The sequence below is a fragment of the Thamnophis elegans genome, chromosome 1, assembly GCF_009769535.1.
Source record: "Thamnophis elegans isolate rThaEle1 chromosome 1, rThaEle1.pri, whole genome shotgun sequence".
Classification (NCBI taxonomy): Eukaryota; Metazoa; Chordata; class Lepidosauria; order Squamata; family Colubridae; genus Thamnophis; species Thamnophis elegans.
In genome coordinates, this window is record NC_045541.1 from 46,881,264 (window position 1) to 46,894,246 (window position 12,983).

At 41.3% G+C, this 12,983-nt stretch overlaps 1 protein-coding gene across 4 annotated transcripts in view; it reads right to left on the minus strand.

Annotated features, from left to right (window-relative positions):
• The window catches only part of MGAT5 (alpha-1,6-mannosylglycoprotein 6-beta-N-acetylglucosaminyltransferase), a 142,112-nt gene that overhangs the window by 32,631 nt on the left and 96,498 nt on the right, over window positions 1-12,983 (minus strand). For all 4 annotated transcript variants that reach the window (XM_032223117.1, XM_032223124.1, XM_032223100.1 and 1 more), the window contains 2 exons: window positions 3,270-3,341; window positions 794-961 (listed from right to left, as the gene is read on the minus strand). In XM_032223117.1, the coding sequence (XP_032079008.1) occupies window positions 794-961; window positions 3,270-3,341 (240 nt within the window). The remainder of the gene's footprint in view (window positions 1-793; window positions 962-3,269; window positions 3,342-12,983) is intronic.

Here is a 12,983-nt window from a genome sequence, read left to right on the forward strand (position 1 = left end):
GTGTGTTTGTGTGGGAGGGGGGGAGCAGGGAGCATAGGAGGTGCAGCTTGGGTCAGAAAAGTTGCATAGGAGGTAGCTGGGGTCAAAGAGGGCACAGAGTAAGCTGACAAGGGTATGTTGTGGATCCTCACTGTTCCTTCCTCCTTCCCTTTGCTTCCTTTCTAAGCAAGCAGGTAAACAGCATGAGGAAATGGTGAATGTGAGGGTCACATGACCGTAGTGTGAAGGCACCACTGAAGTAGCAAGAGCTCCTCAGAACAGAAGCAGCAACTACTTTCTCAAATTTCAGTCCCTTGGGTGTAATGAGTTTTGATTTTTTGTAAGTTAGTCCACCTGTGGTATCTGCATAGACAAAGTTATGCAGCATGCAGCATTTTGCCTAATTTGCAGGCTACAAAGTATCAAACAGACATGAGAATTTCAGCAGTATCTTCTAAATCAGGGATTCCCAACTGGGGGTGTGAGGCGATATTCCAGGGGGAGCGAAAACATGGGTTTAGAAGTTTCAAAATTATAGTGTATATGCATAAAATTTTTTACTTTTCTAAAGAGTAGGAGAATATATCAGAAGTGTTCTAGGGACATGGGGTATAGAAAAGATTGGGAACCACTGATCTAGATAGACCATGGGCTGTGGCACTGAGTTATTGTCAAGAAATCTAGGTAGACCTGTCCATCTCATTAACAGAACTAGAGCTCCACTCAAGGGGGATTTTATTTTTAGGTACATTAAGTTGCAATGTGCTTTTCAAGTTTAAACAATGTAAAAATATTTTTTATGTAGTGAACTCACTTTTTTTCGTTTTCTCTTTTCCAAGTTTTGCTTTTCAGCAAGTGATTTTATTGCTTCTATCCAAGTGTCAGCCATCCTTTTTATTCGCAGCACCATCCACCGGAATTCTTCGTGTCTTGACATCATTTTATACAGCAAATCAAAATTGGTTCTAATTTCAGCCTTCAACTAAATAATATATTAAAAAAATCAATGGTAATGCAAAATCAAAATTTCTCTGTGTGTTTGTGTAGGTGAGAGGTTGTAGTTTCATTTTCATTAAATTTAAGGGACATACATTCAACCGGAAGTTCTCCAGCTGAACAGACATGGGGGGGACGGCTCTCAAGAACCTCACATGAACCCTGTCTGACAAAGCAATTCCGAGACCCTTTTTGGGTCAGAACCCCCCTAGAGGGGGGGCAAAGAAGGGGCAGCGTCTCATCAGACCCAGGGGGAGACAACAAGTCCCCCGCAGGTTGGAGATTTGCCCTCTGAATCAGAATCGGGGCGATAGCATGACAACATGGCTGTACATGAAGCTGGCTTCCAGCCAAAGCAACTGAACAGGAGTGTGAGGACGAGATGAAAGACTGGTAAGAAAATTCATTTAACCCACAGTCATAAATCAAAACTTGGAAATGGCAAAGAATCTTGAGAGCACAAATAATATTAATAGACAGATTTGGATTTTGGCAAAAGGAATGAAAGAAAGGAAAAATGGAAGGTTGAAACACTAGCCCCTCCTAAAGCCATTTGTTTGAAACAATTTGCACAGAAAGGGAGAAAGCAGAGAAGCAACAAATCCACTCAAATATAAACTCTAAATTTGGTTTTGAATTTGAAATAGAAACCAACATTCCTAAGGATTTACTTCATCCGAATTTCTTCCAACTAATATATCTTCAGCAACTCCAATTAATGAGAGGTGGAATGCAACAAGGAAAAAAGTTCAAGAAAAAAAGCACTATTTTCTTACTGACAACTGATAACCTAATCTTGTCTGTGCGGGAAGTTTTAATTAACCAACTGCCATAAATCAAAACTTGGAAAAGCAGGAGCGAAGAGAAACATACCCAAGTTTGGCTGTATGCAACTTTGCTCCAATTAATATATTAATTGGAGAGGTGGAAAGTAGCAAGAGAAAAAATATTAACAAAATCAAGAACTGGGAAAATGTGAAGTTTTTCTTCTTTTTTTCTGCAAAAGATCAATATGGCTCCAGGTTCTCTTCCATTTACACATTAGTTGAATTAGCTAAGTTTAAGGTGGACCAGAACTTTGAAATAAGATCTGTATAACTAACTGCAATTTTGGAACTGGACATTAAGGTAGAACAAAAGACCAAGATGGCTCCCATCGATCTTCTCCACAGCAGCTGAATTAGATAAATTTAAGGTGGGCCAGAACTCTGAAATAAGAACTGTATAATTAACTGTAACTTTGGAACTGGACATTATGGAAAGCTGGGAATTTGAAGAACTACGTGAAATTATAAAAAAATATGCATACACCATTAAAATCAAGCCTAAATAGAATCCTGAACTCAGAGAAAAAATCAGACAGCTAGAAATTGTTATATGGGAAAATATAAAGCTGAGATAAGAGGTTTACTCCTAAATATGACCATAAAATGAGTTGCTAATTGATTGAATATGATAATGGAAAAATAAAGGTTAAAATATGGAATATGGACAAATATGAAACTGATATGGGGAGATTGTAAAGCAGAGGTTTGTGATTCACTTTTATACATGATAATTAAACTGAGTTGCTAATTGATTAAATATGACAAGAGAAGGACAATTAAGCATTGGCTAAAATATATGAAACATGGACATATATAGAACTTTTAAGATGATGGACAAAGTGAGATGTGTACCACTTGTTATTCTATATAGTAGATTAAGGGAATTATAATGAATATTGAACAGTAAGGATTGCCATTTATAGATAATTAAGGGTAACCTAAACCAAGCTATGGAAAAATGGAGAGGGAACATGAAATATACTTATAATGGGAAACTATTGAGAGTTAAAGACAGAATCACAAAGTGGGGGCATGTAAGAATGCATAATTATATAAATATAATGATGAGAATAGTTGGGAATTGTAACTAGGTCTACATCTCGGCCAAAATTAGACTGGGGGGGAGCCAAATAAAGATTCTGAACTTAAATCTGAAATACCTTTTGCAAATTCAATAAATCCAGTCATTTACAAATTGAGCCATGTGCATAAATATTTGCTGAGTGGTTTAATTTTTAATTTATTTTTCTCAAAACCTATTTCCAACATACTGGTATTTCCCATAGTAGTAAGGGGGGGAAGGGGGGATAATAGGGCAAGCCATTATCAGAATATCAGATGATGCAGTTGGACTAATTCTCTGTGTTACTCTCTATACTTTATTTTTCTTAGTGGAAACATTGAGAAATCTATTTTATAAAAACTAAAACAATTCCAAAGCCAATTTTAAATTGGAGTAAGGTTTACCGTTGTCTTCTGATCCATTTCTTCATTGGGATTTTTTCCTCTCCAGGGTAAACGAGGACACCAATTTTCAACCTGCAAAAGTGTTAAGTTAAGCTTCAGAATCCAATAAAATGACCAACTGTGTACTTTGTTGATGCAATTCCATCCTCATTTAATAGCACACATAACAGAACGCTAAAGTTCAGCAGGTGACAAAAATGTTTTTAGCAAGTTAGCAAAAAGAGCAAAGTAGTTCAAAAGATACAGGAAATAGCTTCACTTCTAAAGGTTTCTGTCCTTCAATAAATTGGTTACCTTTTATTAGAGGTCATATCAGTAACATAAAAACAATAGTTCTCAAGATATGGAAATACTATCAGAATATTCACTTAGCCTGGAAGACAGAACAGACCCCAGATTAGTTGCTCTTTAAAATATATATATATATATATATATAGGGGGGGGGGGGGGAAATGCTCTAAATTCCCAGCCAGAATATCCAACAGCACCAAATTGGGGGGGTTCATTCCAGGCCACTACAAATTTTAGAAATGAAGATATGATACTCATCACATGATGCATCATATAGTTAAATTTTTGCTTGACAGGCCAATTAAGCATATAAGAACCCAGGAAATTCTGATAAGGAATTGTATTGAAGAGAGCAAGGAAGTCCTTATGAAATAATTCCAGTAACTTGCATGCATCCAATACAAGATTTATAAAAAGTGACAGCAACGTTCCATTTCCCATTCCTTATGCTGCCTGGATTTTGCATAAGGCTGACTGCTCCCCTATATTGGGGAGGGCGGCCTGGTTTCAATCTTTGTCATGTTACAATAACAGCAAGATGTGATATTGGGTTAACTTCTTTGAGCATGTGAGAACTCACCCTCATCTAGTTTCTATTGCTTTGGAGATGAGTATTGAAATTCAAAAACTAGTTGCTGGCTTTCAGTTATTAAATAATGTCTAAAATGCTATCCACAAGATGAAATTATACACCAAGGCCTAAGGACTTCCAAATATACATTATTTACTATTATTTAGAAGATAAACTAATTCCTGATAGATAGAACAACCAACAAACTACTGGGAAATAAAAGTCATATTTAAACAATGCTTCTGTTCACTATCAATGTTCACCTTCTCAATATATACATGCTGGAGGAAGAGACATACAGAGTTTTGGGGCTATGTGGAAAAAGACCATTCAAAACATGGTTCAGAACTTGAAAGGATCATTGCTGAGATATTTAAGTGCGCATGTCCCTGGAAGATGGCTGCTGAGTCTTTCGCTCCAGCTCGACTCCTCCGAAAAATGGCTTAAATGAAAGATATATCTGCCCAGGAGCTCGGCTGAAGGTAAACAAACTCCCCAGAACATCTGTGCCAGCAGCGTAGGGGGAGACTTGTCTCCTCGGAGCTGCTAGGAGCTGTTAGGCAAAGAAAACGCCAACGCTGACACTGCTGCTGTCGGGGAAGCCTTGATTTATTGAAGCCTTGATTTATTGAAGCTCCTGTTGGAGAAGCTTATTCCCGTTGCTGCTTGGAGCCAGACGTTGGAAACTGGTTAGCTAGGGCTACGTGGAGCTGTGTGTGTGTATGCCAGAGATTAAGAGCTGGGCAGTCTGTTCTCTCACCAAGAAACGCTGAAGCTGATATCTGAGCTGCTGCCCCCCCCCCCTCCTGTTGCTGCTGCTGTTGCTTGCCTGTGCTTCCACTTGTTCCCTTGCTTAGCATGGGCTCTCCACTATCCTGGCCTGTGACCATCTGACTTTGGCCTTTCAACATCCGACCTCCTCTGACCACATTGCCACCCGTCACTGCCCCTGGAATACCAACTCGGACAGCGCCCACTTAATTACAACTCTCAGGACGCCATGGACTGTGCTTTTGTGGTGCATATGTTTTATGAAAGGAGAGATAGAGGATGGCAGAAATATGGAGGGGGAGTCGGCGTCCTAACAACCAACATACCCCCCCCTTCTTCTTCAACCTGTTCCAGCCACCACCAGACTTTGGACCCTTTCAGGCCTATAGGCGAGGGGGAAGACAAGACATTCCCCTGCATACTATCTATATATCTTCTATGGACCGTTGTTGGCTTCTGTTTTGGATTTTATCCAGCCATTCCAACTCTGAACATTGAGAGCCGACTTTTACCACCTGAACTCGCACTTTAACTTAATTAATTGCGCAATTTTTAATTTCTCCCTTTTCTTTCATCTTTCTCTTCTTTCTTTGTATGGGATATGTATGAGATATGTGTGAGATGAATGAATGGCCCACTTTTATAACCATATTGTTGTAAAATTTTGTGTTTTTTAACTTTCACGTGGGGACTGCTTGGAAGAGTGTATGAGTACGCATGATTCGGAGGACCTGCCGGGAGATGCGGGGGCCACGGGGGTGGTTGAGGGGACTAGAGACACGGGAGAGGTCGGGGTATTACGGTCGTAACAGGGAGAGGCAGATACGGCGGGGACTTTAGGGCAGGCCATTACCGGGGAAGGAGGGTTCGCTACATTACAGAGATCCCTCCTTCCGGCCCTAGGAGTCCCACTCCGAGACCAGATGGCGTAAGCAGTCAGGACCCTGGTCTCAGGCTGTTGTCGCTAAATGCCAGGTCTGTTGTACATAAAGCTCCTCTCGTCCGGGACTTAATTTTAGATGAGAGGGCAGACCTGGCATGTATTACTGAAACCTGGCTGGGCCCAGAGGGAGGAGTCCCCCTTGTAGAACTGTGCCCAGAAGGATTTCAGGTGCTACATCAGCCGAGAGCCCAGGGAAGGGGTGGGGGTGTGGCCGCTGTTATCCGAGAGTCGTTAGTTCCTCGTAGGGTCCCTGCTCCGGAGATTGTCGGGTGTGAGTCTTTGCTGTTAAAGTTGGACCTCAAGGGTCAAGTGGGTCTGCTGTTAACGTACCTGCCTCCCAACAGCGTTGCAGCAGCCCTCCCCTCGCTCCTCGAGTCGGTAGCCGAGCTGGCAGTTGAGTTCCCTAGGCTGATGGTCCTGGGGGACTTTAATTTGCCGTCGCTCGGTGAAAACTCGGAGGGGGCGCAGGAGTTCATGGCTTCCATGACAGCCATGGGCTTGACCCAAGTAATTCGAGGCCCAACCCATTCGGCGGGACACATGCTTGACCTTGTATTTCTCTCGGAGCAGTGGATTTGTGATCTTGGTCTGAGGGGGAACGACATCATACCCCTGTCGTGGTCAGACCACTGCCTACTGAGGCTCGACTTTCGGAGACCAAACCCCCACTGTAGGGAGGAGGAACCGACCAGGTGGTTCCGCCCCAGGCGTCTTATGGAACCGTCAAGGTTCCAGACAGAGCTTGGGGCTATTCCTGACACTTTCGCCCACAGTCCGGTGGAGACTCTGGTTGCTGCGTGGCACTCGGCAGCATCGGAGACCCTCGACCGGATTGCGCCACTGCGGCCCCTCCGAGGCGGCGGATCCCGGAGACCTCCTTGGTTCACCGAGGAACTCCGGGAGATGAAGCGCCGGAGGAGATGCCTAGAGCACCGTTGGAGGTCCGATAAGTCCGAAGCGAACCGAGCAATGGTAACCACCTGCACCAAGGAATACACCAGGGCACTTAGGGCTGCAAAAAGATCCCATATAGCCACCTTGGTTGCGTCCGCTGAGTCCCGCCCGGCCGCCCTGTTTAGGATAACCCGCTCCCTACTGAACAAAAGGGAAGTGGGGGAACCCTTGCAGGGCAGAGCCGAAGAGTATGCCCAATTCTTAGCGGACAAAATTGCTCGGTTTCGGTCGGACTTGGACTCCACCCCTGCAGCTCCAGCCGAGGCACAGGAGGATCAATTTGAACAACTCTGGGTTGAGTTTCAAGACGTTACCCCCGGGGATGTGGACAAGGCCATGAGGGCTGTAAGTACCTCCACCTGTGTACTGGATCCGTGTCCCTCATGGTTAGTTACTAACTGCAGTGAGGTGACACGAGGCTGGATCCAGGCGGTTGTCACCGCCTCACTTCGGGAGGGGAACTTCCCCGCCGCACTGAAAGCGGCGGTGGTGAGACCCCTCCTGAAGAAGCCATCTTTGGATCCAGCTATCCTTAATAATTATCGTCCAGTCTCCAACCTCCCCTTTCTGGGGAAGGTTGTTGAGAAGGTGGTGGCCTTCCAGCTCCAGCGGTCCTTGGAGGAAGCAAACTATCTAGACCCCTTCCAGTCAGGCTTCAGACCCGGTTACAGCACAGAAACCGCTTTGGTCGCATTGACCGATGATCTCTGGAGGGCCAGAGATGGAGGACATTCCTCCATCCTGGTTCTCCTCGACCTCTCAGCGGCTTTCGATACCATCGACCATGGTATCCTTCTGCGACGACTGCGGGAGGTGGGAGTGGGAGGCGCCGTGTTGCGGTGGTTCTCCTCCTACCTCTCGGACAGGTCGCAGTCGGTGTTAGTGGGGGGGCAGAGATCGTCCCCTAGGCCCCTAACTTATGGGGTGCCTCAGGGCTCGGTCTTATCCCCCCTACTATTCAACATCTACATGAAACCGCTGGGTGAGATCATTCGCAGGCACGGGATTAGATACCATCAATATGCGGACGATACTCAACTGTATCTGTCCGCCCCGTGCCAACTCAATGAAGCGGCAGACGTGATGAACCGCGGCCTCGAAGCTGTTATGGACTGGATGAGGGTTAACAAGCTCGTGCTCAACCCAGAAAAGACCGAGTGGCTGTTGTGTTTCCCTCCCAGAGATTCGACCAATATTCCATCACTCAGGCTGGGGGGTCAAATTCTACACCCCTCAGAGAGGGTTCGCAACTTGGGAGTCCTCCTGGACTCACAGCTATCGTTTGACCACCATTTAATGGCTGTGACCAGGGGGGCATTCGCCCAGGTTCGCCTGGTGCGCCAGTTGCGACCCTACCTGAATCGGGAGGCTCTCACAACAGTCACCCGGGCCCTTGTGACCTCTAGGCTGGAATACTGCAACGTGCTCTACATGGGGCTGCCCTTGAAGAGCATCCGGCGACTTCAGCTAGTACAGAATGCGGCCGCGCGAGTGATTGTGGGTGCACCTCGGTTCACCCGCATAACACCTATCCTCCGCGAGCTGCGCTGGCTACCTGTCGATCTCCGGATGCGCCTCAAGGTGCTATTAGTCACCCATAAAGCCCTACATGGCAGTGGATCTGGATACTTGAGAGACCGCCTTCTGCCAATTACATCCCTGCGACCAATAAGATCACATAGATTAGGCCTCCTCCGTATACCATCGGCCAGCCAGTGTCGGCTGGCAACTACAAGGAGGAGGGCCTTCTCAGTAGTAGCCCCGACCCTTTGGAACGAGCTCCCCGTAGAGATTCGCACCCTCGCCACCGTCCAGGCCTTCCGCACAGCCTTGAAGAACTGGCTCGCCCGTCAGGCCTGGGGACAAGGATAATTCCCCTCCCGAATGATGAATGTATGTTGTTTATTATTTTATTATATGTCTTATCTTAATGTCTGTATCTCCCCTTCCCCGATTTTATGTGAGCCGCCCTGAGTCCCCTCAGGGAAAAGGGCGGCCTACAAATATTAATAAATCTCAAATCTCAAATCTCAAAAATTAAACATTGTACTTCCTTCCATTCAATTATTTCAATATTTGGGTTTGCTTTCAGTCATACTTGACTTCAAAAGAAAAAGAGAAAAAGCTACATATAAGAGAAAGAATTGTGTGTGAGAGAGGATAATGAATATTCATTCCCCTTTTGGCCCTTTGAGTCTTTAAAAGGCCTTGTGCAAAAATTATTTCAGCTTATTTCAATATCAATTGCCATGCAGACCAATATTAAACACAATGCATTTCTTTATTGGATTGCTTATTCCTAGAAAAAAAGTTAAAGTAATTTCCTTTGGTCCTTTCATCCTGATATTTAAAAAATCCAGAAACTTAAAAGCCAGAGAAGTAGGTGATTACCAGTATATATGCTGAAAATGGGTAAACCAATCTGGAAATAAAATACAGGGATGGCAGTGCTGAAATGGAAGTGGAACCACCCATGGATGCTTATAAAGTAAAAGAATGGTTTTTTTTTTAGAAAAAGTAACTCCAGATTACAGTAAAAAAGCCACTCCAGATTAAATGAAGGGTTATTTTACATTCACATACTTTTTACTTCTGGGGTGGGTCTTTTTTAAAAAAGTTATTCTTATCAAGCATACCCTTGGATTGAGCAGTGTCCACACTGGAAATGTTTCCGCAAAGATTGAATGAAGGAAAATGTTCTTACATGTTAAAAAAAAAATGATAGCCAAAATATTTTGGAGACGTGCAACAGAAAATTGAGAAACATTTGGGAGGGGGCAGAGATACTGACCTGGTAACTTGGAACAAAGCCAGTCTTAAAAATTCTCATATAACATTATTTTATGACTAGAATCCAATCCTGCATATTTTATTAGAATTAATTAATCATCAGTATTGGTTAGATAGGGGTATTTCCATTTTGTCCATTTTAACAAACAGTCCTATAAAACGTCACTTCCAAGTGACTTTCATCAGCAAGACTAATTCATATATCCACATTGTTGTAACGAATACAAGAATATCTTTTCATGCTTGCAATCTCTAATACTTAAGTTTTCATCTATAGGAGCTTAGCATAAACCGCAACGTGAATGGTAGGATTAAGTATGTATGCCAAATAACTTTTGGTCAATATCATGATGGCACTTCTTTGCTTCCCATAGCAGAAGTTCAAACCTTTTGCCAGGTGACCTTTGAACAATATGGAAATGTATGAGCCCTTTGTAATTCAAGAGATGACTTTTAGCCAGAACATCAGTCATCCAATAGTCTAGCTAGTACTGTAGATTTCAGAAAGAAATAAAAATAGGCAGCCTTTCAAAATTATTAGTTCTCATTCATAACCACAGTAGCAGTAAAGCACAAAGCTTTGCTAAAAGAAAAAAACTGAATTCTACAAGAAAGGGGGTTATAAAAAATTATGCCCCAATGGGATTAAATGTCCCACATACATACATATATCTAAGCCTTACTGAAAATAACATGAATTTTACAAAGCTGAAGTATGAAATGGCAAGGTTTGGCCTATACTTCCTAATGAATGGATAAGAATATACTACTAAAACATTCATTCATCTATTAAAATAATGTAGTACAAATAAATATGTACTTTCTTCCTGCAAAAACTGTATCTTTGAAGGGTATCTAAATATTTTTAAAATTCCAAATAAGCCAAGCAGATCAATAGCATATTACCAGAAGATAGCTACTGAACAGATAAAGTAATGCTTAATATGGGCTTTATAATGGACCTGTGAAATTAATGCAGGTATTATTAGTTATTAGAACCATATATGTACATGGCAATGTGAAAAACATGATGGGTCATTTTATCATGCTTGGTGCATTTATAAAAAAGCTTGAAAATTCTGGGTTTAAATATGTACAGCAATACAAAGAATTTTAAAGATTAATATTAGTCTGAAACAAGAACTTTTATTACTGGGATTAATAAACAGACAACTGTAAGTTATGGAAAATTGTAACTGCAGCAAGATTATTATATGCACAAAGATAGAAAGACACTGAAATATTCACAATAAAACACATAAGGGAGCCACTTCTTTATATCTTTTTCCTTTTCCTCTTTCTTTTTGTCTTTATATATTTCTTATTTACTTATAACTTTTCTTTTTCTTTACATTTGTATTTATTCTGTTAAAGACTTCTTTAATAAAAATTAATTTGGAAAAGAATCGTATCCATACATAGCATTGAATTGGTTTCTAGCATTTTTTATGAACTTAATCTATCCGATAGGATAGCTACCATCCAATAAAAAATACAAAGGAACAAATGCAACATAATTGATGACAATTTAATTGGTCCTTTCTTTCCAATCTCTAATTAGTTTTATTCTATCAGAGCATATGGCAAAGTAGGCTACATGTCAAACAAGTAATGGTTTCTAACACTAGCTAATTTTTTGGCCATTGTTATTATTATCTGTTTACTATTACAACTGCTAATGTGCCAATAACCAAATTTCTCAATGTGGACTATCAACCTATTAAAATAAAAAAAACCAAACAATAAAACACCACATATTATAAAACATAAAATGATTATCCTTTATTGGTTGTCTATTTAAAAGAAAATATATCTGTAAAAATTACAAAAATACCTAGATAAGAATGCCTGGCATGGCCCCAAAATCACATTAACATGGGCACTATTTATGACATTCTACAGCAAATACAGATAATCCTCAACTTACAACCACAATTGAACCAAAATGTTTGTCGCAAGCATAAGTAATTTTTGCTCCATGTTCTATGACCTTTCTTGCCAGAGTTGTTAAATAAATCATTGCAGTTGTTAAACTAGTAATGCTGTTGTTAAGTGAATCTGGGTTTCTTGTTGATTCTGCTTGTCAGAAGATCACAAAGGTGGTCACTTAACCCCGGGACACTACAATGGTCATAAATGTGACTCAGTTCCCAAGTGTCTGAATTTTGATTATGTGACCATGAGGATGCTGCAACAGTTGTAAGTGTGAAAAATGGACATGTCCCTTTTTTTAGTGACGTAACTTTGAACGGTCACTAAATGAACTGCTGTAAATTGAGCACTACCTGTACCCAATAAGTGTAGCCTGAGAATTATAAAGATCCCCCCTTTGTATTCACACATCTAATTTTATGTAATGCAAATGTCCAGAGGGAGAGCTTCAAGAATGGCCATTGTGTCCGGGCAAATATAGATAGAGATATTCCTGAAGATTAACTTTATTTAAGCTCCTTACTCAAAGCAAAATAACAGTCTGTTGGATTGGAATTATGATATAGACCTATTTTATAATGTGTTGCAGTTAACGAAAAGTAATATTTTAATTTTTCTATGCCAAAATTAGAAGGGTCTAGATTCACTGATTCAAAAAACCCACCACTTTCAAACACAATTATTACATTTCTTTTGAAGGTATTTTGATGAACAAGGTTTATTGTATCCTCTATAATATGCTTATGTAGGCTGTCTATAAAAAGATATTGATAACAAGATTTACAATTACATGCCAGGAATACGTGTTGATGTGAGGGAGATATTAACAAGCTAACTTCTTATCTATTGAAGGCTGACACAAAACATACAAAAATAAAGTAACTATTCTGTGTCATCTACAATCAAGGCTGAAAAATTATCAGCAGATAAAAACTATGAAACAAACAAGTGTTTATTCAGCATAATACAATATAAAATTATTCACTTCAAGCATAAGTTTGCAGTTTAAAAAATCAAGAAACAAAGGCACTTGATCACATTAGAGATATTTAATAAATAACGGAAAATGCAAGAGAGTTTCACACAGACATTCATTTTTTGTCTTTTCAATTATATTAAGACTTTTTCCTCTGTAGACAACAAATCATAGACTGTCCTTGTTAAATATGTGTATACTACCTATATCAGTGATGGCGAACCTATTGCATGCGTGCAACAGGTGGCACGCAGAGCCATTTGTCAGGGCACACAAGGCGTTGCCCTGTCAGCTGGCCAGAGTGCATGTGCACACTGGCCAGCTGCCTTCTTTTGAGGCCATTTTTTGCCCTCCGGAGGCTTCCTTGAAGTGCGAAAAATTTAAATGAAGTACAGGAATGTACTTCTGGTTTGCTCATAGGGCCGGTTTTAGCCCTCCAGAACCTTCAGGGGGCTTCAGGAGGCTTCCCTGAAGGCTCCAGAGGGC